The sequence below is a fragment of the Thermobia domestica genome, chromosome 8 (assembly GCF_964235325.1).
Source record: "Thermobia domestica chromosome 8, izTheDome1.hap1.1, whole genome shotgun sequence".
Classification (NCBI taxonomy): Eukaryota; Metazoa; Arthropoda; class Insecta; order Zygentoma; family Lepismatidae; genus Thermobia; species Thermobia domestica.
This window is the reverse complement of record NC_137461.1, coordinates 136,893,019-136,920,961: the sequence shown is the minus strand read 5'-3', so window position 1 is coordinate 136,920,961 and position 27,943 is coordinate 136,893,019. Positions and strand designations below refer to the sequence as shown.

General features: G+C 34.8%; 1 protein-coding gene across 1 annotated transcript in view; it reads right to left on the bottom strand.

Annotated features, from left to right (window-relative positions):
* LOC145693234 (myosin-VIIa-like) overlaps nt 1–27,943 on the bottom strand; it is a 144,638-nt gene that overhangs the window by 101,510 nt on the left and 15,185 nt on the right. The window contains exons 2-3 of the mRNA XM_081769039.1: nt 3,196–3,309; nt 2,360–2,506 (exon numbers count right to left, since the gene is read on the bottom strand). Coding sequence (XP_081625165.1) covers nt 2,360–2,506; nt 3,196–3,309 — 261 coding nt within the window. The remainder of the gene's footprint in view (nt 1–2,359; nt 2,507–3,195; nt 3,310–27,943) is intronic.

Genomic DNA, 27,943 nt, shown 5'->3' with positions numbered 1-27,943 from the left:
CTTTAAAACACCTTTCTTTGTTATCTGATTTTTTTCTGCTAGAAGAAGAAATTTGATTTGTATATAAAGTTATCTCTATTATGTGATTTGCTTAGGATTTTTCTGTTTATGTACATGTTATTTATTCTTGTAATTGTTAAAATTTAATTTTTATCACTTGTCTGACCAGTAGTTGCAAGAAATAATCATATCATTGTGTTATGATTTTTACTGTAATAGGTTGTATTTTCGCAGGTTTTAAGGTCAATGTGATATAAAAATTCTAAAAAATAAACATTCTCGACGTTAAAAAAATTATTTAACATGCAATGACAGCTTTCAAGATTGACGCACAAATCGGAAATACTTGAAAATTAAATATCTTCCATACATTTTATGTTCATTTATGTATATTGCATTCACAATACAGAAAGATTTATAAAATGAATATATAGGAACCATAATAGTATTAGTAAATTTCGGTCATTATTGATGTAAGTTCAAAAATGACAACTACATACAAAAAAGTTCATCTAAGTAGAATAATTGTTATAGCTATTTGTAATGACAATTTTCCCTGATAATAGCTATTTGTAATGACAATTTTCCCTGATAATAGCTATTTGTAATGACAATTTTCTTAAGAAATTTACGGGATCAGTCTTGAACCACCAGACCGATCTCAATCAAATTTTCAACATACATGAGTTTAGAAGCAGGGATTATCTTAGGCTATTCACTTTGACGATGCAACGTAGGGAAGGGGGAGGGGGAAATAAATTTAAAAATGATCAAAAATGACCGATATTAGTGTTGAATCTACAGTTTTTGAGGTCGATGAGAGAAACAGTGACACATCTGATGCTGTTTCAATCCAAGTTCAGTCCTGATTGTTGGAAAGGGGGAGAGTACAACGTAGGGGGAGGGGGATAAACTTTAAAAATAATCGAAAATGACAAATATTAATGTCGAATCCATAGTTTTAGGAGTAGTTGAGATTAACAGTGACAATTCTGATGCCGTGTGTTTCAGCACGGAGGGGGAGGGGGGCTATATATAATAATAATCGAAAATGTCCAATATTAGTGTCTAATCCATAGTTTACGGGATCATTCAGATGGACAGTTACATTTCCGATCTGGTTTAAATCCAAAATCAGCATCGCCACTTAGGGGACTGGGAGACAGAGATATATAAAAATGATCAAAAATGGCCACTATCAGTGTCGAATTTATAGTTTTCTGGACCGCTTAGATGAACAGTAATACTTTCAATCCCGTTTAAATTGAAATTCAACCTCGCAACTTGGGGGAGGGGAAGGAAGAGCTATTTAAAAATGATCGAAAATGACCGATATTAGTGCTGAATCCACATATTTTGGGGTCGCTGAGATGAACGGTGACACTTCCGATGCCATGGCCCGGAACACGTGGAGGGGGAATTATATATATATGTATATATGTATGTATGTATGTATGATCGAAAATGACCAATATTAGTGTCGAATCCATGGTTTTTGGTGTCGCCGAGATGATCAATGATCTTTCCGATGATGTTTAAATCGATGCCATTAAAAACGAGAACAGCATATTTCATGGGTACTAAACACATAAGATACGGAGTTGTGCATTTAAATTTTCATTTCAACCCAGCGAAGCGGGTAATATTTGCTAGTACTAAATAAAATTACCAAATGTTGTGAAATGATCTAACAATTGTTTTCAAAACTTTTTGTAACATAAATTTTTAGACTCAATGATAAATTAAAATATGTCTACTCTAACACTGAAGGACTGATTACACATAACAGTTTATTTCAATTATATTGTATGCACTAAGTAATCTATTTGAATCTGCAATAACATTCGTTGCCTTGTATTATTTGTATTATGAATTATATCATTTCTATATTTCTGGAAACTCAATATTAAGATTGGACAAAATTTCAAACATAATCCCTTCTTTTAGGACGTAAGACATAAGAAAACAATTCACCACTCCTAGCAAAAGCAATAATACAATATAATAGTATCTTGTTAACCTTGTTCTAAAATAGATTTAGAGAATTAATACAATTCTAACAACATTTTTAAAGTAATAATATATTCATTCATTGTCTGGGTATTGTACGTCATCCAATATTCGTTGTTAAAATATCCGTTACTGCATCCTATGTATATATTCGCTGTGATCTATGTGTTATTTAGGTGCTATCCATACATTTTGTCTGTTACCATAAAATACTACCTACAAAACCTGTAAAACTGTAAAATATATAAAAAGGTAGAGATAGTCTACTAAAAAGTAAAAGTTTAAGTATTAAGACAAGTGGGCTTAAAATAGTGTAAAATTGTACTTAAACAGGTGCACACAGACTTACATAAATAAGGTTGTCTTTATATCGAACATGTAGGTTTCGTAGTATCCCAGCTTCGTGCAGATCACCTAATGAAATCATATCTTCTACTCCTTGTATTGAGGTTGCATGCATAGATTTTACACGCCCATCTGGTACCAACCATTTTTCCTTTTAAAAAAATAAAATAAACAGATCCAAGTACTTATTCTAAGTACTTATACTTTAAGTTTAGTTTGCCTCCAATAACAAACATATCATTACTCTACGCAAATACATAGGCTAATAACAAATTTATTTTCATTAAACGAGTAATGGGCAAAAATAAAAAAAAAAATAAAGATAGATATAATGTGAAATACATAGTGTGTTCAGATGCATCTAGCTGCTATTGTCTAGAAGGAACTACTAGAAATTCATTTCATACTGAATAAAGGTTTGTTAATTTAATATATATAATTATAAATGTAATACTGTAGTTTATATAAGAAAGAAACTAGTATTTGGTCTTTGTCTAGTGAAAATTACCCGGTAAACTCCAATTTTACAAAATGTGTGTAAAAATCTATATAATTCAAGTGATTCAGTCCTTGAAAATAGTTTACCCTGACTGTAAAAGTTAAACACTAAATGAGGACGAAAAGTCATTACATAGAATTACCAAGATTTACCCGTAAAGAATGATTATGTTTCCATAGCATAAAAATAGACATATTTGTAATCTTGAATAGTAGAAATAGCTAAGTTCAAATAGTAACAAAATAAAATACATTTGAGATATTAAAGATTTCTGTACAGTCAATATATATATTAAGAATCTTCTTCTTGTAAATCTTTTACTTAAATAAATGAAATCTTACCTTTCCGTAATCATCTACAATTTGAAGTCTCTTTCCATCCGATGAGATTACCTTGGCCCCGATTGGCACATCGAACTCCCGTCCTGATTCAGGTTCAATCCAAATGTGATCTCCCTGAGGAAAGGAAACACAAAGAAATAATATTTGATTTTAATGTTAAATCAAACAAAGGCTCTTTCCTATTTGGATTTGACGAGAAAAAATGTTTGTACAGTAAACTATGGAACTATCCGGCCTATATTTTGTGAAAGTATAGTCGGATAACAAAAATGCCGAACAGGTCGGAATTCTATAAGTATTCACTTTCTGTAACACTTATACCATTAAAAAAAAAAACATTTTATACAAAAACCCACTCTTACTCATATTCTCTGACTCTTAGCGCAGGTCAGTTCTTTATACATGTTTATTACATTGTACTAAGCGTTTCGAAAATTTACTACAGAAAAACAAAGTCCACGAATAAAAATATTGTTCCCACTTTAAGATTAATTTTATAATGCCTAACAACCCAACTGCAGGAAACATAAAATGATGTACATCGTATTGTACACAAAAACAATTTTAAAATAAACAAAATATTAACATAAAACGTTGGCCTAACTCTAAAATAAATGATTTTAAAGTTTATTTACTGCTCAGTGATAAATGATTACACAAACATGACAAGGAGGCTAAAAAGAGTTTAAAACTTACAAATTTTTGTCTTTGAAAAAGTTCTTAATAGATGAATGCATTTCTTTGGTGATGTCACGTTTTAGTGAAGGTGTTACAAGTTGAGTAAATCGTTCAAAATTACCATTTTCCCCATTTTATTACGCTTTTTCTTCCTTTTCTTTTTGGAACTAGGCCAGATAATCGCGAGCCGAATGTCGAGGATTAACTGTATATATACAGTCGAACCTCGTTAGTACGAACCTCGATAAGACGAGTTTTTCAAATCCCCTTGAAACTTTCGTAACACTCAAGCTAAAATCACTTCTATACAATGTAGTAATTAGGACAAAAACCTCCATAAGACGATATATTTTTGTGATTTGCACTAGGACTGATTAACCTCTATACAACGAATATTCTTAGCACAGAACCTCTACAAGACGAACGCGACCTCTATAAGACGAATTTCTCACACTCCCGTCCTCGATAGTACTTAGCTTTCAAAACAAACAGTGACTCAGACGCGTGTCTCGACATGAAATCGCAGCGAAATGCACCCCACCCACCCACAGTGGGGCGAAAACGCAAAAAGCTGGCCAAAATATGATAACTATATTCAAATTGAATGAAATTTAGTATTAAGGGGTTATTGAGGTTGCTGATTACGATTCTGCAACTAAAGTTGAAAAAACAAAATGGCAGATCCAAAATGGCGGAATAAAATTTGCAAAAGTCGAAAAAGTCGTAGAAATGTTCTCAAAAGTGGCGATAAAGTGGTAATTGAGGTTGCTGATTACGATTCTGCAACTAAAGTTAAAAAAAATGTCGGAATAAAAAGAATGTCAACATACTTCGTAATTTTCACAATGTATCTTTAACAACATTCAATTTTTTCACATATTTTGATGAACAATTACTTGTTACTTACGTTCTTATTTATTAGAAATGTATTATTACTTAAATGACACAAATTATTGGTATTTGATTCCGTTATGATAACTGCAACGTCTTGTCACTGTAACATTAAATGAACAATAATTAACATCAACACGCTTCGTAATTGGCACGTTTTGGCAGCTACGTTTTTGTCGACAGCATTAATTAATATTCAGACTACCATTCTACAAAATATGAACGTGGTGCACGAGGGTGCACATAATGTTTTCAACGCTTTAAGTTAATAAAATATATAAACAATGTGAAAATTTTGCCTGACTTGCGATTCAAATTATAAATTATTACATCATTATTATTAATTTTTCACTTCATACACTTATTCTAGTTACCAGTAAGATATAGGAAAACTTTACAGATTTAAAAACTATGAACGCGTTCGAAAGTTACAACCGTTTCAACGGACGCGTCACAATTCTTCTATTGTTCTCTACGCATTTGACCTGCTGAAGGGTCTGCTGAGTGGCTCAGGTAGTCGGAATAAAGTAAAAACCCTATTTTATTTATGGATTTGGGCCCTTCTAAAATCATTCTAGCCAACTACATAAAAAAATTCCTATATTACTAACTTTCGTTTTTCTTTTCTTTTTTTTTTTTTTTTTTTTTTTAACTTTTGGCCAGCTTTTTGCGTTTTCGCGCCACTGTGCCATCCCTCTTCCTTCCTCAGTCATTATTTGGCACGTGCCTGTGCAGTATCCAGTACCGTTCCGATTGCGTTTTTTACTTGTTTTATAGTTGTGCGTGTGTTAGTACGGCGATGGCGGGAAAAGGCAAAAACGGCGCTAACAGTGGAGTTTAAGCACAAAGTTTTGAAGCATATGGAAGAAAACCCGCCGAAGAAAATCGTCATCGCTAAGGAGTTTAACATCCCTCCAACCACGTTAGCAACCATCATAAAATAGAGACAAGTACGATGAAGCAAGCGGACTTTCTACGTTTCGCAAACGCGCAAAGAGTGGTGAATTTCAGTATGTATACGAAGCCACTTTAAAGTGGTTAAAGCAGTGCCGCGACCAAAATTTGTCAATTGGAGGCCCTATTCTGCAAGAAAATGCTCAGCAGTTTGCTGAGCAATTGGGACAAGCCGATTTTCGTGCTAGTAATGGCTGACTGGAATTTTTTTAAAAAAGGAACGGTATTGTTTTTAAAAATGTATGTGTCGCAAGTGCGTCAGTGAAAAGCAGGGTATGCGATGATTGAAAAAAAAAAAACAGAAAAAAAGCTCTCATTACTCAGGGGTATCACCCGGATGACATATATAATGCAGACAAGACTGGACTTTTTTCAAGTGCCTACCAGATAAAACAATGACGTTTAAAGGGGACCATTGCAATGGAGGCAAACACAGCAAAGATCAAATAACTGTTTTGCTCGGTGTCAAGCATCTGGAAACAATAAGCTCAAGCCTTTGGTTATTGGCAAGTCAAAGAAACCTAGATGTTTCAAAAATGTGAACAGTTTACCGACACTATATACAGGGTGCGAATTGGCGGGGGGGATGCCAGGGATTTTCCCCCCTGACAAAAATCTTTCCCACCCTGGAGAAGAAAAATTTTATCCCTGGCAGGGATAACTTTTCCCCCCTCTGGAGTATTTTTAAGTGGACATAAAGATAAGTAGGTCTACTTTGCGTAGCTAACCTAAATATTACTTGAGTGAAAATTTATGAAAGATCTCACATCTCAACTGTTTTGTACTTGTTAGTATATATATATATATATATATATATATATATATATATATATATATATATATATATATATATATATATATATATATATATATATATGGGGGGAAAACTGGGTGCGCATATGGGTGAAGTTCATCCCCCCTGGGAAAATTTTTCAATTCGCACACTGACTATATATAACCAACTCAAAAGCGTGGATGAATGGTGATTCGTTCAGTGCATTGCTAAAAACTGTAAACACAGAAATTAAAAAGAAAACAAAAATCCTTCTGTCTATTAACAATTGTAGTGCGCACAAAACCATTCCAAACCTGTGAAATATCTTACAAGTAACACTTCCCAAGCGTAACACTCCGATTTTGATAAAATTTGGCAGGTGTTTTGTAAATAAACGTATGCATGTTTTTTTTATTATTTTCTGTGGAAAAACGGTTTTAGGGGGCAAAAGCCCCCAATCAAAATTTTGAAACGACGCCCGAAAGGCAAAAACAAGTAGCCCGAAGTGAACGAAATTGTGCACAGATATTGTAGACGTAAAATGAGGAAATACGTGTTTCGTATTTTCCTGGAAAAAACGGTTAGGGGGGCACGGACCCCTCCAAAACTTTGATCACGAAATATCAAAAGTGCTAATAACAGTATGTCAGAAGTGAGGGTTAAAGGACATAAAGAATTGGAACGAAACTTTGGGGAATGACAATAGGCAAAAAATAAACGAATACGGGTTTTTTATTTTCTGCGGAGAAACGGTTTCAGGGGGCAGAGGCCCCCATCCAAAATTTTGGAATTTGACACCCGAAAGGCAAGAACAAGTGGAGCGAAGTGGAGGAAATTGTCCACAAATATTGTAGACACAAAATGAGGGAATACGTGTTTCATATTTTCCTTAAAGAAAGAAATAAAAAAAAAAAGAGTTTGCGTGTGCCACAGACCCCTCCAAAACTTTGATCATGAAATATCAAAAGTGCTAATAACAGTATGTCAGAAGTGCTTAAAGGATATGAAGAATTGGAACAAAACTTTGAGGAGTGACAATACGCAAAAAATAAACGAATAGGTTTTTTTTTATTTTCTGCGGAAAAATGGTTTTAGGGGTAAAAGCCTGCATCCATGGAGGGGTCCGTGCCCCACCTAACCGTTTTTTTTTTTTCAAGAAAATACGAAACACGTATTCCCTCATTTTACGTCTACAATATCTGTGCACAATTTCGTTCACTTCGGGTCACTTGTTTTTGCCTTTCGGACGTGAATTTTCAAAATTTTGGGTGGGGGCTTTTGCCCCTAAAACCGTTTTTCCGCAGAAAATAAAAAACACGTATTCGTTTATTTTATGTGTAGTATCTTCCTGCCAAATTTTATCAAAATCGGAGTGTTACACTTAGAAAATGTTACTTGTCAGTCCAGTTTCTTCCTCCAAACGCCACATCAAAGCTCCAGGCACTTGACCAGGAAATCATTAAAAATTTCAAAGTGAACTATAGGAAGGAAGTTGTTCGGCAATTTTTAACAGATATGGATCATGACGTACCGACTAAAATCAATGTGTTAGATGCGACGTGGATAATAACTAAGGCCTGGAGTAACGTGAGCGTGAAAACTGTTTGTAACTTTTTTTTTTTTTTTAATGTTGCTTTCGAGTGACGGCCCCCGAAGATGAGGACGATGATCAATCTCTAAATCCAGCACCCAAAGGCGCAGAAGTAGGCATAGCTCACAACTGGAGCAAAGTCAGCGAAAAGCTGGGAGTCCAAGAAATGGAGTTTGAAGAATTTGTTGACTTCGACGATGATGTAGCAGTATGTGGAGAGCTAATAGATGAAAGATATCCTAGACCTCGGATTCTGAAGAAGATGAAGCAGCTGAAGATGATCAGGAGGATGCAGGGGCGGAGAGTGATCAACCTGAACTGTCAACGAAAGACACAAGAGAAGCTATTGATGTGCTGAAGTGTTTTTTCGTAAAGAAAAATGGTTTAAGTGAAAGTGTAGTGAAATCCATCATCGAGTTAAATTGCGCTTCGGATATGGTAACCATTCATGCAGGTAAACAATCAAAAATTCATGACATTTTAAGATTAGTCAGGCTTGGTAATGTTCAGTAGTTAGATTACTGTATGACTTCTTGATTGCATTTTTTTATTTTTGCAAAATCCTGTAGGTACTGTATTGATCTGTTACGTACAAGTTTCTAAAACCATATAAGTTTGGTTTTCATTTATATTTTGACTTCAGATTTGTTTTTATTTTATATGGTTTTCATACAGTAATGTCTATTGTTTGCTTTGATACTTAAGTGATTTAATACACGGATACATTACGTATTTTCAAAATTGTTATTGTATGATTTTTTTTTATCTAGGCCTACATTGAAAAAATAACTTCAGTTACAGTAACGATGATTCGTATTATAGAGGTTGGCCACAAAAATCTTCGTTTTATAGAGGTGGAATAACCTCTATAAGACGAATAACGATAGTATCAAACCTCGATAAAACGAATCTCTTTATTAAGAATACCTCGATAAGACGAATTTTTGCCCTACCCTTTGAAATTCGTCTTATCGAGGTTCGACTGTTCGAATGAATCCATAATTGTAAGGTATTTTGGAATAACCACTGGGTTTGATATAAATTTTTCTGTGCTAGTGGTTACGGATTTCTTATATATTAACACATATAAAAAAATAATAAATATAAAATTGATTTTTGTAAAGGGGAAAGTATATTATAATAATGGAACGAGTAGTATAGTGGGATTAGAGTTAGAGTGTATTGTTTGTTATATGGAGATTATTATTTAAATGATTTATGACATTTTATTTAGATGTGATAGATAGTAAAATAAAAGATTGAATAAAAATAAGAAGAAGAATGCATAATGTAATTAATTAATATTTAGAATAAAAGAAATAATTATATATAACTATAAGTTAAATGCACAAATATATTACGGTATTAAAGAAAGAAGCATACAATAACTACAAAAGTATGTAAATTGCTAATAGATAATTTTGATTTGTTATATTATATTATATATTAGTTATATATATATATATATATATATATATATATATATATATATATATATATATATATATATATATATATATATATATATATATATATATATATATTTTGTGTGTTTATATTTAATGTCCTGACGACAGCTACTCGGAGACTTTATGTTGAAGTTTTGAACGGAACGAAGTGAATCCGAAATGGTGGAAGCCGAATGAATAATTGATTTTGAAAGAATGAATTTAAAAGAATGGTTTTGGTTTATAAAATTTGTTTTTTTATACTTGTAAATGTTTTTGTTTGTCACAACTAGTTGGCGCTATATTTTTGAATTTTTAAAATGTTTAAATTACAGATTTTTGATAAATGTTATTGTTATGTATACAAATATAAAGTTTTTTTTGTTTAGTTTTGGAAAATTCGTGTATTTGTCCACCAGAACATCACCAGATGTTTTTTTGTTTTTAATTTTTCTTTTTTCTTTCTTTCTTTTTTTTTTCTTTTTTTTTTTTTTTTTTTTTTTTGCCAACAATAGATTAGATTACAGATGTACATATTGAGGTTAACTAGATGTTATGTATAGCTTGTTGTTATTTTTTAGTTTACACAACCTTGGCCTCATGTTATTTTTATTTTTGGATGCTTTGACTATTCTCTCACCTTCCGCGTACGAATTATTTACAATGAAAAATATTATTTTAATTGGCCATTTTGTTCCATGTTAATAAAAAACTTTATGCACTAAGTGATAATTTATTTATTATGTGATAATCCCCCTTTCGGAATTAATGAGCGGTTATTGATAACGTTTGTATTAATAATTAAAAGAAACTTTATGTACTGAGAGTTGGTGCGTTGAATTTTGGCGAAGCATTGATGGGAAGATGTGGTTTGTGGTGTAGCAGTGGATTAGCGTTTGTTTACACCTGATGAAGATTATCTAAAAAAATATGTGGTCGGGGTGTCAGGCCGCTGCTGGAATTATTTGTAGCTTTTGTTTTAGGATGAGTTGGTTTATGGTAGGAATTTATATTGTTTTAGTTTATTTTGTGGTTGATTTTGAAAAGAAGGGTTGGGAATGTTGGAAGTTGTTGGAATTATTGTTTTTGGAATATTTTGAATTGAAAAAAAAAAAAAACTTTTGAAGGTGCCATGTAGCTGGGAACAGGAATAGGTTTTTGCTGCATCGTAACGAGATGGGAACTGAAGATAGCATTGTGTAGATGAAGGTTGGTTTAGGAATATTTTGAACCAGATTTGTGGAGATGCTGGAAATGGCATCCGGAAATGGAGCATTTTGTAGGAAGGTGGTGCCGCTACTGATAGGCTGGAGAATGAACTGGCATTTGGAAGTGACATCTGAGGGATTTTGAAGCAGGTGCATATTGAAAAGAAAAGGATTGTATTGGTTTTAGATTTACGTGTAGGAAAAAAAGAAAAAAAAAACAAAATTGTATTTTTTTCTTTTTGTCGTCGGACTGGAATTAGCTTGAGATATGTATATGTATTGAAAGTAAAACTATTATGGACTGCAAAGTATGGTAAACAATAGCCAACAATAAATTAAATTACAAATATACATATTAAAATTGGCTAAATATTATAACTTATTATAAAAAAAAATTTTTTAGTTTACACAACCTTAACCTCATATTATTTTTATTTTTAAATACTTTAACTATTCTCTCACCTTCCGCATACAAAATATTTACAATAAAAATATTATTTTAATTAGCCATTTTATTCCATATTAATAAAAAACTTTATGCACTAAATAATAATTTATTTATTATATAATAATATATAGTGAAACACACTAGGATAGTACTGATTATCTGTGTACAAAATTTGGTGACTAGGTGACTTCTTTCTATACGCAAACCTGATGACAGACGTATTATTATTATTATTATTATTATTATTATTATTATTATTATTATTATTATTATTATTATTATTATTATTATTATTATTATTATTATTATTATTATAGAATTACAGCAACACATAAAATTTAATTTCATTTAAAAAATAATTTAATGGTTTACAATGAATTCTTCTTGTCTAATATTGTTTTTTTAGCAATTACTGGCGAAATGTGACTACGTGTTAGCAACATATTACAGAATTTATCAACAAAAGATAAGATTACAGCATTGTTAGTAAAACTATTTCATAACAACTACATTCACATTATCTCACTTATGTTCCATTTTCATTCATTTTTCATGTAAATATTTTCAAAAGATCATAGTTTACATTTCGTCAATGGTTCTCTACACATATATTTCCATTTTTTCCCCATTCCACTCTTTCAATTTTCCCAACTGTTTTCTTTCTCTCTTTCTTTTCTTATTCCTTCTACTTCTTTCTTTCTTTTCTAAATGGCATGTTCTTTGGTAGAGTACATAGCAAGATTTCTGGGAGTATAAGAGCCTGCTTCACGAAATACCAAAGGGTTTCCTAGAATCTCCTTCTACTCACCTATAATTTCATATTATCATCCGTAGTAAATTACTTGATAAAATGCACGCAACAGGCTCTTTGGTATTAACGAGATACCAACTTTTTTTGCTTCGTGAATTTACAAGGAGTTTGCTGATATTGCTGGTGTCAGAGTCGGCGTGGGTAAATCAAAACTTGACCCACGACCCACTGACCCACCACCCACCATGACCCACTCTGACCCACGACCCACCGTGACCCACTCTGATCCACCACCCACCATAAACCACTCTCATTCCACTGTGACCTATTCTGACTCACCAAAATTCATCGTCATCAACTCTGACACATGATCCACGGCTTTTCTACTGACTAAAGAGTTTACACTTGTAATAAAGCAAGACTGTGAAATTGTCACTAATCGGAGTTTGAATCTCTACGGTCAATCGCTCAAGCACCACTCTGTTACAATAACGGTGGATCTGATCTTTACGATATAAAATGGTAAAGTGTATGTGAGTGAGGAAATTGAAGCACTTCAAGGTGGAGGGAAATTAGTGTGTGCCTAAAATATACTTGTACTAAGAGAGTATTCTTGCAAGTGTTAATTTCTCAACGCATTCCAAAAGAAACTTCTACTCGCAGGAAAATACCCCTGTACAGTACAATGTGGAAAAGGTTATGATTTCTTAGTTCAGTATTTTTCTCACAAAAGACTTGAAAAATCAGTTTTTCATAGCGTATAAATGTGCTCAGGTATCCTCTGTGAGAGCATCTCCATAGAGTATGCTCACAATTGTAATTTGTGTAATCACTAAAACATCACGTTAAATTAAATTGCAAATATGTATAATTACAATTATTATGAATATTTATTTAATAGTTTACCTTCTAGTTTATAAAAAGCAAAGAAGACATTCAAAATTAGGTACAATGTTGAATAACACAAATAAGCCATTAGTAATACAAGTATATATTTTCCATAACTAAATCTGAAATCGGGTTTCTTTCCTGTTGGCCTCCAGAACTTTTTCGTGGTATATCATCCGCAGCGGAATGATGTCCATCCTTCAGCCAAGAAATAACTAGCTTGTCTATTTTGAGCTTGTCTAGCGGTGGTCCATTAACATTGATGAACAACAAGTTAGACAATGTTTTAGCACTTAGTCTATTTCTAATATCAGTCATCTGTAAATTCATCAGGGGAAAATCTCCATTCGTATTCTGTCGTGGAAATTGATAATACTACTACCCGACGTAGAAATTTCTGCAACTCCTCATCGACAATCTGCTTGTTAGACTTAAGTTTGATAACGATTTTTCTCGGTCAGTTTTGAAATACTCAGCAAGAAGTTTCACCTCTTTATCACCATACATCTTTACCATATCGACCATGTCAGTTGGCAATCTCGATTCAGAACAGAAACTTCATCTACCACACCTTCGATAGGGAATCTTGCACATAAATTATTAATTAAAGCCTGATAAACTGATGATTTCTTATTTGTTTATACATTTAATTTTTGTAATTACACATGAAGGTTTGATGTCATTACCATGTTCCCTCCCCCCTAGAAAGTAAAAGGGAACTAGGTTCCGGGGAAGTGTTCAGAGGTGTCTGGGAATTTCCCCCTTCTTCCACTTCAATTACCACACTTGTCTGTCATGGGCCAAATTACGATGAATTTCAATTAAATTATCATAGTATAATTATTTCCTTGTTGAATTACAGATACTTTTCAGTGTAAAAAAGGATGAAATTTGAAAGTCCCAAATCAAGGTAAGTAGACCAACGTAAAGGAAAAAAGTGTAAAATTTTTCATCTAGTTATGCGTACAATCCAAACTCAAAATTTCCGTGTAATTAAGCTTACAGTACTCTCTCGGTATAGTTAAATATCTCTCAGCTGAGCTTCCAGTGTTGATACTGTTTTAAATATACCAAAATCGAAAGCAAATCGTCGTAAGAATAACAAGAAAGCAGTTGCTGCATAAATTATGATCCACAAAGGAAGAGCTTAAAAGTTCAAACGACCAATGCATGAATATGAGAAATGTTCCGAAATGTTTAATAAGTCTTTACTATTAATTTTTAACTTCATACAAAACGTTGAACTATAAACTTTTAGTTCAAGATTTGTTTTTGGGTGAGGAAACAAATTGAACGTCAGTGTATTTGTATTTATTTCTCGAGGATTCATAAGTAACCATTCCCTATCAACATCAGTTTTATTCCATTTCACCTATAATTTTCCCCTATTCTTCTTTGAGCAACCTGTTCGATCTGTCTTGATTATGAAAAGCCCACTTGTGCGTCACACATCGGCCAGTCGGAAATGACTGTTCTAGACTTTGAAACCTACCTAGTCAATATCTTTTTCAGGCACCTTTACTTCCCTAGATGGTAGAAGGTATTCGTTTTAAAGAGGCTGGGTGAACCTCAAAGTTGCATTGGAACGAAGACAGAAGGATAGAAAATTTCTCGACCCACACTAGGAATCGAACCCGGGTCGCTCGGTTGGTAGACAGACTCATTACTGAATACACTATGGTACTTCTTTTCACAACCCAAAGCGTGTGTTTCCTTGGGGTGAAGAATTACTACTGTTCATTGGAATGGCAGCTGGTGAATTATAAGATGAAGTAAGTGTCAAATTTTAATAAAATGCTATTTTCTTTTTTTAAAAAAATGCTAAAATCTCATTGGTTGGATCGGCGATTCATAGAGAATTTTCCATTCCAGTGGCCATGATGGCTCATGTCTTAAATCTTCATTCTAAAGACGAAATGTCCAATGTCGAATCTAGCATTGGACATCGATGAACTACCCTCAGTTTTATTAATTTTTATGTATTAAACATATCCTGGTATTGTATAAAAATGAAAAGTAAGAAAACGAAATTGGACTTGATCTAGAGTGAAAACTTGTTTGGAGTTTGGCTTGTAACACTACCACTTACGCCACTCTAACTTCATTGAATGAACCTCCCCCTTTGTTACCATACCTTCTCGTTTTCCAGCCATAGCACGCCGGATAATTTAATAATCAAATCATTTTGAGAAACAATAGCGAGGCTCAATATATACCGTACTTTGGTAAAAACCCATTGTAACATGGTGCTGAAACATGGGATCTTAAAGGAACAGAGAATGACAAGCACATTTGAAAGGAAATTCTTTGGAAAACATATGAACTAATAAAGAAAAATTAGGTATATGGAGAGTTAGAAGTAACGGAATGGAACGCGATTATCAAATGCAAAACTACAAAAGATTCGTTGGTCACAGATGAAGAAAGAATGTCATAAAATTCAATCTCGAAGAAATCACTACATGGCAAAATAATAGTCCATGCAGCGAAGGGAAGAAACTGAACAAAAAATGGCAAGATGAGGTGAGTGAAGGCGTGAAAAGACGAACGTGAACGGATAGAAGAAAATAGTTAAAAACAGGAAACATTAGAAGCAAATTGTATTGGAGGCCGAAGTTCATCCAGGGCTGTAGCATCGTTTGATAAGGCGTGGAAGATACGAACGAAAGCTAAGGGTAGCAATTGAGTCTACTAATTGCAATGCTTCATAAAAGTGTATGGATGAAGAATTCATGAAATCAGCTGTGAGAAATCGTCAATATGGTGCAATGACTGTTAGAAAGTTGCTATCACATTTTGTGTATCAACATGTATTTCTCAAATGCCTACAAGGATCAAAAAGCGTGTCCACCCGACAGAGAAGGAATCTGTATTGCTTACAGCAGACGGATATTCACAAAGAACTAAATATTTTCATGTCCTTGTGAATACAATAGCCCTTCGTGTCCAAGTGCTAACGCGCGTGTTTTATGCACACATAGTCCCGTACTCAATTCCAGCGGAAGTGCTTTTCTCGGGTACAAGCCCAAGTAGTGATTGATATCACATTTTAAACAGTAGCCCCTTGTCTCCGCAATAGAGGTCTGCACAGGCCAGAATTTTTAGGCCGGGCCCGGCCGGCCCGTTGTATATATAATGTGAGGTCCGACCCGAGTTCGATATATGTTTTAGCATTTAGGCCGGAGCCCAGCCCGGCTTCGTGTGATAATCAAATGAGTCCGAAATAAGCCCGAATTATAGAAACTTAACGCCAAATTGTATTTTTATTTACAGCAATTACTGCTTGAATTTTGCAGTTGTGCTTTAAAAGTTCTACATAATGGACGGTGCAATAAATATCGTTGTACAGGATATTTACAAAGTTTGGCCCGAAAAGGCCCAAGAAATATGATTGTATATTTAAAATTTGTATTGATTGTATATGATTGTATATGTAAAAGGCCCGGGCCCGAAGTGATATATGCTTTGTAGGCCCGAGTCCGGCCTGCGGGCTCGGCCCGAGCCCGTGCAGACCTCTACTCCACAATGAGAAGGGTTAAACTCAAATCAACAAATGAACTAATCATAAAATGTTCATGCTTGTATATATGGCTTGCCTTCACGTAGGATTCATAAATTACAACTCTTGAGTAGAATTATTATGAAAATCTTCTAAAATTCCTACACCAAGCTTGTGGTTCGTAAAATGAAAATGAAACTTAGCTTTAGAATAATTGAATAGAGCGATAATTGCCACTTCCTTCATAAATATATGCAGTACGAAACTAGTTAAGGAAGTTTTCGAATAAGCAAGTATATATCACACAACCATTTATTCAGTCACTCGGAGTATTACCTGTCAAGAGTGTAAAATAACTCTCAGAAGAAACAACCCATCAATGGTAAGGTAGATCAACATGGAAAAGTATGTTAAAACATCCTTCAGTAAAATTCTGTATTTTCAAGTCTCAAAACGAAAATATCAGAAGAAATTGAAGAATTATACAAATCATCTACTTAAACGTCATCATTATATTCACCGATTTCATTAAATATGACTGTTTCAATTTCAAAGGTAACATCTTCAAATGAACAACAATACTACAGATTTCAGACATCATAAACTGAATGCACTTAAATGGTGAAATAAAGAAGGTGGGGGGACAGGGGAACCCAGAGGAAATCACGTATACGGTGTTTGTTAACCACAAAGCCCACTTGGTGGGGCTAAGATCGAACCAAGAACCCCGAGCACTAGAGGTGAATGATCTACCATTGAGCCACCGCGGCCCCCATTAAATGAGAAAATATTTTCCTTTAGCTTCGTAACCATTATTTTACAGTTTTTAGTAATGCAATAGACCCTATGTAATGAATCAGAAATAGAACAAGGTTGGACTTTAAAATAAATAGATATTTCATTAGTCATGTTTATCTGATGGAAGATGATTATATTATCTTATGTCAAAGTAAAAGTATGAGGATTTTGTTATTACGATTATGCAGTTTATTTTTAATCAAACTAATACAATAATCAGATAACACCAATCCCTTGTCATACAGGAGAGGAGATGCTCTTGTTTATGAAAACGAACTATAATACTTCTATTTTATACTGATAGTCCAAACTCCTTAAGTTATTTGCTAGATATAAATACTATTATAGGGTTTAAAAATTTGGATGCTTTTCCAGACCGATCGTATTATTTATCAAGCATGAGAAAACGAAACATGAAAAGGTATTATGCTCAATATAAACGTCTGAGAAGCCACACCTTGGATGATTAGTCTGCTTATCAAAATAAATACTGCATAATATCCATTTTATATAGCATTCCGTTTGCATTATATTGCTGAGAGATAGAGACTTTAAAGTTGTTTCATTACGTGGTGCTATATTAAGGTTCTTTCTACCGTTGCATTGTAGCAATATTGAAATGTATTGGATTGTTTATTATCCCTTTTAGCATGGAGGTTGTACGAAAAGAGCTTAGTGTTGAAAGTGGAATCTTAGCAACTATTTGGTTTATTCAGGGTGGTACAGGAAAACATAAATGGTTCAATGGACGTAACATCCACGAATAAAAACAGGAAAAATACATTTAATGATAGAAATACTTGAACAGAGTACGCCATTAATAATGGCATTCATTGGCAGCTCCAGGGGGGGAGGTACTAAGGTACGCTAATATCCCCTGTTCTCAAGGGCGCCGATTTTCTCTCTAACTTTGGGGGCCCATTTAGATATGTGTTTGGTTGCAGAAAACGGTATAAGAAGGCATATATCAGATTTTAAGACAAATTGATTTCAAAATATGCCAAATATTGTATATTCATAAAAAAAATACATATAAAAAATACATATTCATAAAAATACATGGGGGTCTACATGAACATTGGGGGACCGGGCTCCCCAGGATCGGCTCCCTTGCCTGTAGGAGCGGATTAAGGGCGGAGACAATAGAGCCCAGGCTCAGGGACCCATCAAAAATCCCTCTCTTTAATACTGAAATATAGCAATCAACTCATTATATTATAGGCTTCAGACCCATGCTATTTTTTTCCCGCTCGTTACGCTCGCGGTATCCCTAGAGTTAAGTCTTCTTCCACTAGCGTCTTCACGATACGTATTTTGTGAGGGAGTGAGCTGTTTTGGGCTTCTGTTACAAACCAAATTATTAGCTTGTGACAATTCCTTTGAAATACTTGTCATTACTTAAAGCAAATCTAGGAGGTTTTCCAAATCTCATTTACTCTATTAGTGTTTTTTACAAGGACTGATGGCCATTTGGCTTGTATTTGCCATTTATGTGTTACACTGCAGTATATGGGCATTTAACTATTAATAATGAATGTAATTAAACTAATTATTGTAAACTTGAAGCACATTAACATATTACTACATAGTTCTCGGTGTTTTGATAAGCCTATGAGGCTGTGGAAGGCAGCAAAGAAAATTTATGCGCTGAAATTATTCGTAACATAGGGCCCCCTTGAAATAGTCGGCTTCAGGGCTCCAAAAGCTTTAATCCGCCCCTGCTTGCCTGTTCTTACATGGACTCCGGGGCGATATGAAAACAGAACATGTGGAAATGTTATGCGCAGAAACTTATGTAGAATGTTAATATTTTGGATTGTATTGATTTTTATAGATTCTTATCGTACGGCCTTCATAGGCTTCATTTGTAAATTGAACTATTAACCTTGATATCTTTAACATGCACAAAGATTTCAGTAGAAAACCACATAAATTAAATTTTACGATACTGGCGCCATAAGCGAATGGTAGATTTTGTCTGATTACAGTGTAAGATATTTTTGAAAGATGGACTGAAATCAATGCGGTAATATTCGTACATAAGTTAACTGTCATCCTTCGGAATCCTACTGAAAAAATAATGTATGTAATAAATTGTATCATATACTATGTTTGAAAGAGGTTGGTTCATTTATATTGAGCCTAAGTCAGCGTGCATCTGTACCGCGAATGAGCAATCCATTGTCGTGAGATTGTCACGAGGCAAGCAACAATATCTCATTACTCGCGTAGCAGAGCAGTGTGGTCGAGTGTAGTCTGGTACCGCACAAAACGAATCGGATTCTCGAAGGGGTTTACTGTGACCCTATTCGACGATTAGTTCACGGCAGCGTTTTCCAACCGGTGTGCCGCAGCACACTGGTGTGCCGCAATTGGGCTGCTGGTGTGCCGCGAGAAAATCGAAATAAAATTATTAATCCTGTGTCAATCAAATTGGAAGACATAAGAATAAATGTGAATTTGATTTTCACATTACTATGGAAAAAATATATTATTGTAATACATTACTTTGAGGAACCTATTTATGCATTCTGTCCTACAGTCAGCAGAATTAAGTGTCTAGGAAGAATGTGAATTGGTTGGTGTGAGGAATGACTGAGGTTTGAACCTCCAGCACTCACAGCAAGACATAGCATAATCTGGATTTCTCTCCGGGGAGAATACTACAAAGGCTGTGAAAAGTTCTCATTCTCTTTTCAACAACCTGCTTAAGTGAAGCAGGATTTTCGGCAATGAACACAATCAAGTGTAAGAACAGGTCACGACTGTTAACTCCAGGACACGATATGAGGGTGTGTTTATCAACTATTCGTCCACAGTTGACGGATAGTTGCACATTAATTTTGCTTCTTGAACCAACTTGTTTTACTTATTTTTGTAAATTTTGTAACTTTCATATATAACAATTGTAACTTTCAATAGATATTATTGAAAAGTTGCTACATTGCTAATATTATTGAACAATTCTAACCTTCATATATTATTTTAAAAGTTGTAACGTATATTAACCATGTTAATAAATTGTAAATTTCATAATGTGTTACCTTTCTGTTCATTTTTATGTTGTAAATAAGTATTTGTTATCATTGTTAGGACCATTATTGCTTCTTTATTCTTGCAGACTATTTTGTAACTTGAAATTTTAAAATTATCATTCAGTCCTTTCGACAAAGCAAACATGCATACAAATTATCTACATTTGTGTCATAAAAGTACTAGAGATTTGTTTGTTCGTTCGTTATTTAGTGATCTTCCTTCTTGATGAAAGGTTGGATACAGTTTTCGAAAAAGAAAGTGAATATTTAAAAACCTGAGCTATATTTCATTGCAATTGTTTTCTATTTTTAAATTAGAATGAAAAATAAACATAATGATTTACCATGAGGAAAAACAGTGATCAAGCTTTCTTTGTGAGAAGGAGGCCATTAATCACAAAAATACCATGGTATTTTATATTTACAAATAATAATAATTATAATATCTATAAGTGTGCCGCGAGAATTCAAGCTACACCAGTAGTGTGCCGCAAGTTGGAAAAGGTTGGGAAACGCTGGTTCACGGCGTCGTGCGCCGTAGAAATGTGTCAAGTGAGTAATTTTCGTGTAGTGTGTGCCATTGCGAAACATATATGAAAATATGCGGCGCAGAGTTCTGGGCCCACCATATCGATACAAGCAGTTAGAACCGTTTCCCAAAAGGGTTCATGATTGTGGCCGGTTTCTCGTAGTATAGGGACAAACTTCGTCTCCGAAACATGGAGTGAAACATCAACATCTATACTGCGTACCACCTGACTGAAATATACCAGCATGAAATCCCAGTATTGTACGGACAAGAAGTAAACCAGATTAAGCCGCATCCAATACAAACCATCCAGCTACACGCGAAAACATTGCTTGTTTTCTATCGCCACATGAAACAGGAAACTGAAATTTCGGCTATTCCCTTCTCTGACATCTTGTCAACAGTCCAGATGCCAACCCAATGGACTATCATGCTTTCGATCTCCTCAAGCAGCACCTATCCCATCGTTGAGTCCGCGCCGTGATTGGCCTGTGAAAAAAGAAGTGTAATGCAATACCCATGGTCCAGCTGCAACGCAGTCTCCTGCAATGGAAACTTCAATGCCGGGCAATAGTCAACAGAGATTGTCTGCAGATCGAACAAACTGAAGATGGAAACACATAAGCATTTCTTAGGTAAGTGGCACATTCAAATTCGGTTCAATATAAGAATATCAACCTCTGAATTATAACGAATAAACTTCCTCGCCCTCACTTCTTAAATTGAAACATATTATGTTGCAGTTATTACGAATGCATTCTTCTACTAACCGACTACAAAAAATGTTCTAATATGTCTTGGAACTAGATTAAAAACATGTGTTATGCATGTGTTTTAAATGTACATGCTCCAACTGAAGATAAGGGTGACGATATAAAAGATAGTTTTTACGAAGAAGTGGAACGGATATTTGACCAACTCCCGCGATACCATATGAAGATTCTATTAGGGGATTTCAATGCGAAGGTAGGACGAGAGGATATTTTCAAACCGATTATAGGGAACGAAAGTTTGCATAAGAAAAGTAATGACAACGGTGTTAGACTCGTGAACTTTGCAACATCCAAAAACCTAATCGTGAAGAGTACAAAATTCCCACATCGCGACGTTCATAAATACACTTGGACATCACCAGACGGAAAAACACATAATCAAATTGATCACGTTTTAGTAGATAGAAGAAGACAATCTAGCATAATTGACGTCCGGTCGTTTAGAGGGGCTGATTGTGACACTGATCACTACCTGGTAGTATCGATAATACGGGAGAGATTATCGTTGAATAAAGGTAATCCTCAATGTCCGAAAACGGAGAGATTTAATTTAAAGAAATTAGAAGAGAGCCAGGTAAGAGAGGAATACCAAATTGAAGTTTCGAATAGATTCTCGGTCTTAGAAGACTCGGAGTGCACTAGTGTTGAGGATACTTGGATTGAAATTAGAGATAGCATTAAAAGTTCAGCAATAGAAAAATTGGGACACGCGGAAATACGTAGGAACAAACCATGGTTCGACCAAGAATGCATTAAACTAGCAGAGAAGAGAAAACAGGCAAAATTACGGTGGCTACAAAATCCGGATGAAATAACTACACAAAATTTCGCAGATATCAGGCGGGAAACTTCCAAAACTTTTAGAACAAAGAAACGGGATTTTTTGAAAGCTAAAATTAAGGAACTTGAAGATAATAGTAAAAATAAAAATATTCGGAACAGGTATAAGGGGATCAGCGAATTTAAGAAAGGCTATCAACCTCGTGCTTATATATTAAAGAAATCTGACGGAACAGTTCTCACTGATACGGATAGCATCTTAAATAGATGGAAAGATTTCTTTGACGATTTGCTGAACACGCAGCCAAAAACTAATGTGCGTGGAGAAAAGGAGATACACACCGCAGAACCGTATGTTCCAGAACCCAATCGAATAGAAGTGGAAGCCGCTATAAAGAAATTAAAGAAACACAAATCTCCGGGTGTAGATGAAATTTCGGCTGAGTTAATTTTAGCTGGAGGCGAAAAATTGTGGAACAAGATACACAAACTCATTCTCCTTATCTGGAACAAGGAAGAATTGCCACAAGAGTGGAAAGAGTCAATCATTGTTCCAATTCACAAGAAAGGCGACAAAACTGACTGTAATAATTATCGAGGCATTTCTCTTCTGTCAACATCCTATAAAATCCTTTCAAATATTCTGTTAGCAAGATTGACCCCATACGCAGATGAAATTATTGGAGATTATCAGTGCGGATTTAGACGAAATCGATCAACTATCGACCAAATATTTACCATTCGCCAAATACTCGAAAAGAAGTGGGAATACAATACCCCGGTACATCAACTATTTATTGATTTTAGAAAGGCTTACGACTCGGTTAGGAGAGAAACATTATACAACGTTCTTACAGAACTTGGAATACCGAGAAAGCTAATTAAATTAATTAAGATATGTTTAAGTGAATCCCAAAGTAAAGTCCGGGTAGGAAAATTTTTGTCCACGAGCTTCCACGTCGAAAATGGCCTGAAACAAGGAGATGCGTTGTCTCCATTATTATTTAACTTTGTGCTGGAATACGCCATAAGGAAAATCAAAGATAGCAACCAGGGCCTAGAGTTGAACGGCATTCACCAGGTTATGGCATATGCTGATGATGTAAACTTAATAGGGGAGGATAGGAGAACAGTAGAAATAAATGCAGAGATCTTATTAAACGCTTGCAGGGACATGGGTTTAGAAGTAAATGCAGAGAAAACTAAATACATGGAAGTGCGTCGGGACCGTAATACGGCAAATTGTGGAGGCGTTAAAATATTAAATAATGCTTTTGATAAAGTGGGTAGTTTCAAATATTTAGGATCAATATTAACAGACGAAAATCATATTCACGAAGAAATTAAATGTCGACTAAAAGCAGGGAATTCATGTTACTACTCGGTTCAAAATCTCTTGTCGTCGCGAATTCTGTCGAGGAATTTGAAGCTTAAAATATATAAAACGATAATCATGCCTGTTGTTCTGTATGGTTGCGAAACATGGTCGCTTACTCTGAGGGAAGAACATAGACTGAAAGTATTTGAGAACAGGATCCTGAGAAGAATATTCGGACCCAAGAGGAACGAGAATGGGGAATGGCGGAAGCTTCATAACGAGGAACTACATAGTTTATATGGTTTACCCAACATTGTTAGGGTCGTCAAGTCTAGGAGGCTTAGGTGGGCAGGACATGTAGCTAGAATGGAAGAAAGTAGAAATGCTTTCAAAGTCTTGACTGGTAGACCCATAGGAAAACGACCATTAGGAAGACCTAGGCGCAGATGGGAGGATAATATTAAGATGGATCTCGCAGAGATAGGAATACAAAGTAGAAACTGGATGCAATTAGCTAAGGATAGAAGTCAGTGGAGAGCTTTTGTGAACGCGGCACTGAACCTCCGGGTTCCATAGGCCATAGAGTTAGTTAGTTAGTTTTTAGTTATGCATTTTCAATATAGAAAGTAGTTAATTAATTTAACTCAATACCCTTTACATTTTTCTACTTACTTCTTTATTTCTTCCCTTAAGTAATTTAACTCAATACCTTTTACATTTTTCTACTTTCTTCTTTATTCCTTCCCTTCTAAAGTTTCTAAGTCTGATAAACAAGATACTTTTTCTCTCATTTGTTTGTGAAGTCAAGAAAACACCGACGACAACGCCACGCTCACACGACATTCTGATTGGCTGGTACTTATCCAATCAATAGATCTCCAATTTCAACAAGGGACTTGGTAAGAGATACGGCTATATACGGTTTCTTGTCAGTGACTCAGTCTCTGTAAAATTGGTACCTGAACGCAATAAGGATGCATTGTAGGCCTACTCCTCTAGTTCATGTCGAAGTAACCTTCACATCACCTTATTATGAATGGGGGGAATTGGCATATTTTTGTTATTATTAGCGTGTAATAGTTGTTCTCTAAGTACCGTATTAATCGTAATAAACAAACATGAAGTTAGTTTAATAAATTTTTAATTTATTAAGATTCATTAGCATCAAATTACAAAGTTGGCTATATATACAATCAGTAAGAAATGAAACTTACAAATTTTAAGTGAATGCTGATTGACACATAAGAGGATTGCTTATTTAATGTATTTCTACTAACAACAACCACTACTACTACTACTACTACTATTCTTTTACGTCTTGGCATAAGAACTTGAAATTTTAAGCTTCAAAGCCGATCAAAACTGCAATTCTTGTTCTTAATTCTTGAAATGGATTGTGCTTACTTCCAAAACGTGGATTCATTAACTGATCAAATTAGGAAAGAAAAAAAAACATATCCCTTCATAAGAGAAGATGGAAACGAATGATGCTGCTAATAAACCGGGATATAGGAATGGTGTTGGAAAATCTCATGTCTAGTACTCTCACCACAGCAACACCAACGCCTTCGTTAGTTCATTGCAGCAAATCCTTGTGGTGAGGCTAAAACAGACTCTACTTTTTTTTTTTCGTCTTACGTCTGGATTTTATGTCTTGACACTGCCATACGATCTTCGTTTTACAAATTGTCATTCATTACTCAGAGCGGAATATTTTATTGCTTAATGACAAACGCTCCCTGAACTTCAAATACAATATAAAGCAAAAATGCCATGTTATTGATACTAGAACATCTCTTTTCTCTTCTCTAGTAATCATTAAATTGTTCTATATAAGGTATACACTTGGTTGCCTCTGGGATACGTGACTCTACAAATTCAACAGCATCTAATCCGACGCTGAAAAAGTCTTCGACATCTTTCCCTCAACCACTTTCCACAAGAAAGGAAACGTTCTCTCACCGAGAATCTGCGCCAATGTTCATTCAAACACAAATCAGAACTGCTTTCTAAATACTTTGGAACTTGTTTTTCTTCAGTTTTGGTTTTCCTCTCTTCAGAAGTATCTAACGCTCCATTATGTCAACAAAGTTGTCGAGTTCTTGAATATTTTCGGCTTCTTGACTACTCCACACTTTACTAATTTCTTTGTTCTCAAGTTCAAAATAACGATAATAGCATTCCAATGACAAATATCGTCTGACTCTCTAGTTATAAGGTGTATCTTAAGCCCCAGTAGTTGGTTGGATACGGTACACTGTATGAAAGAGAACAATGCAATTGGACCATAATTCAGGATGCTGCAACTAATAATCACTCTGTGGTCCATAGCTATAGGAAGAGGCATTGTTCCTCTTCAGTCACGTCCAAGAACAATGATACCATTGTTGGTTGCTCTACTAAAATGTGAATACGATCAGAATAAACAAGGCAGTCCCTGATGGTTAAACTGTTCCCCTGAAAAGGATGGTAAGACGGACTGCTGCCCCAATCCATGTAACAATGTTTCGGCTCTTATAACGAACAGTGTATTGATGGAAGAAACGTATAAGTGAATGCCCATCGTATGACATCAGTCATCTTACAAAACTGTTTTTCTTCTTCTGGTTATGTGCAAACTTCTCGACATATCATTCAGTTGAAATACCATCTCTTCTGTTTGAATGGTTAAATCAATTTGAGACACAAATAATTTTCGGCATCTATATATCCATTTTCTGCATCGAGGAAACAATGCTCTGGCACAAAATCGACTGTGACGCTTACTGACAAATAAATCGGATTTGCTACTCAAATACTGAGAATCGGCATCATCACGAATCTCAGATATCCTCTGTTTAGATGTCTGGGATGACTCATCTTCAGATAACAGGCGTGTCTGTTTTCTAACTAATTTTGGCTTCTTTGACTAAACCACATCTCAGGAAGCTTTTGGTTTTCAAGTTGAAAATTATAACAGCAGTCCAGTGACAAATGTCATTAAAATCCCTCGTGATTAGGCGCATTTTGATTCCTAGCAGCTAATTGGATGTTGACATTCCATACAGTGATCAGTGCAATTGGTCCATAATTGACGGTCGAACATCCAACAGTAAATTTGAAGTCCTTTACAATGAAAAGGGACACTGTACTGTACCACGCCAATCGCTGCCAAATAGTCCATGTTCACTGTTGTTATAATAAACATGCAGCTGATCAGAGAAGGTATACGGAAGATCTTGGTTTTCAAACTGGTGCGTTGAAAATGTGGACAAAACAGAGAGCATTCCCATTTCATGCAAGTCATCAAATAATGAATTGAGGTAAACGGTCTGTACAAAGGACTATCGTAAACGCTGCACAACCGCAATGAAGAGTCTTCATTTTCTTCTTCTTCGTGTCATGAAGCTGCTGTTTAGTGGAAGATGGCGCTGACGTGGAAGCAACCACCTTTTCATGGTCATGTGCTGAGGTACTAACAGGTTCATCAACCGTACTTCAACATTAGTATTCTAGTTGTGAACCGTGGCAACCAGCGACGACAAGAGAAGAGTCGTGTTCTATGCCCCATCGTATTCAATAACTTGAGTATATTAACAGTTTCTTCGTATTTTAACGATGTTAAAGATCGATTCTATGGCAAACACGTAGCGGCTGATGTGAAAGAGACCAGTAGGGTCTTCGATGGTCTCAATTTCACCGAAATGAATAAATTAGATGTGCATGAAGTCATTATAGTTAGCGCTCAAGAAATTTTCACTTTCACCTAATCTGCCTTCGTTCGCTCATTTGTTGCTTGAAGATTTTTATTGGCAAATTGTGTTGCACAAATTATTGTTGCAATAAAGCGGCAAAAATATTTTTATTCTAATTGTTGGGAGATAGGTGCGTTTGTAAAAATACGATTAATTTTAAAGGAGTTTAGTTAACCAAAATTGATTTATATATTTATCATGTCTCTACCTGTATACATCCGTCCGGAGGGGAGGGGGGAAAGGATCAAAAACTACTTGATGTATCACGAATTTTAACCAGGATATAAAAGGTCAAATGTTCGAAATCGAGTTCGTCGATGGAGATTACATTGGTGTTCAAACCGGAAATGGTGGAAATGAACCAATTCCCGTTTTAACGTTGATCGCCACAGAGTATAAACGGTAATAAAAACGAATTCCTGTACTCAATTAAGCGTCTCAAGAATATATATTAATCTCCACTCTAAACCCTCTGCTAAAAAAGCACCGGAAGTTGTAGAAATCTTACTAATACTTTCGGCTTCAATATTTATTGAGAAAATATCACACTATAGAAACAAAACTTCTTTACGTGATGTACACGTAAACACTGCAATTTGTTTTAATCGATTCTACTCAGGGATATTTAAAACGATATAAAATGTTAAAAA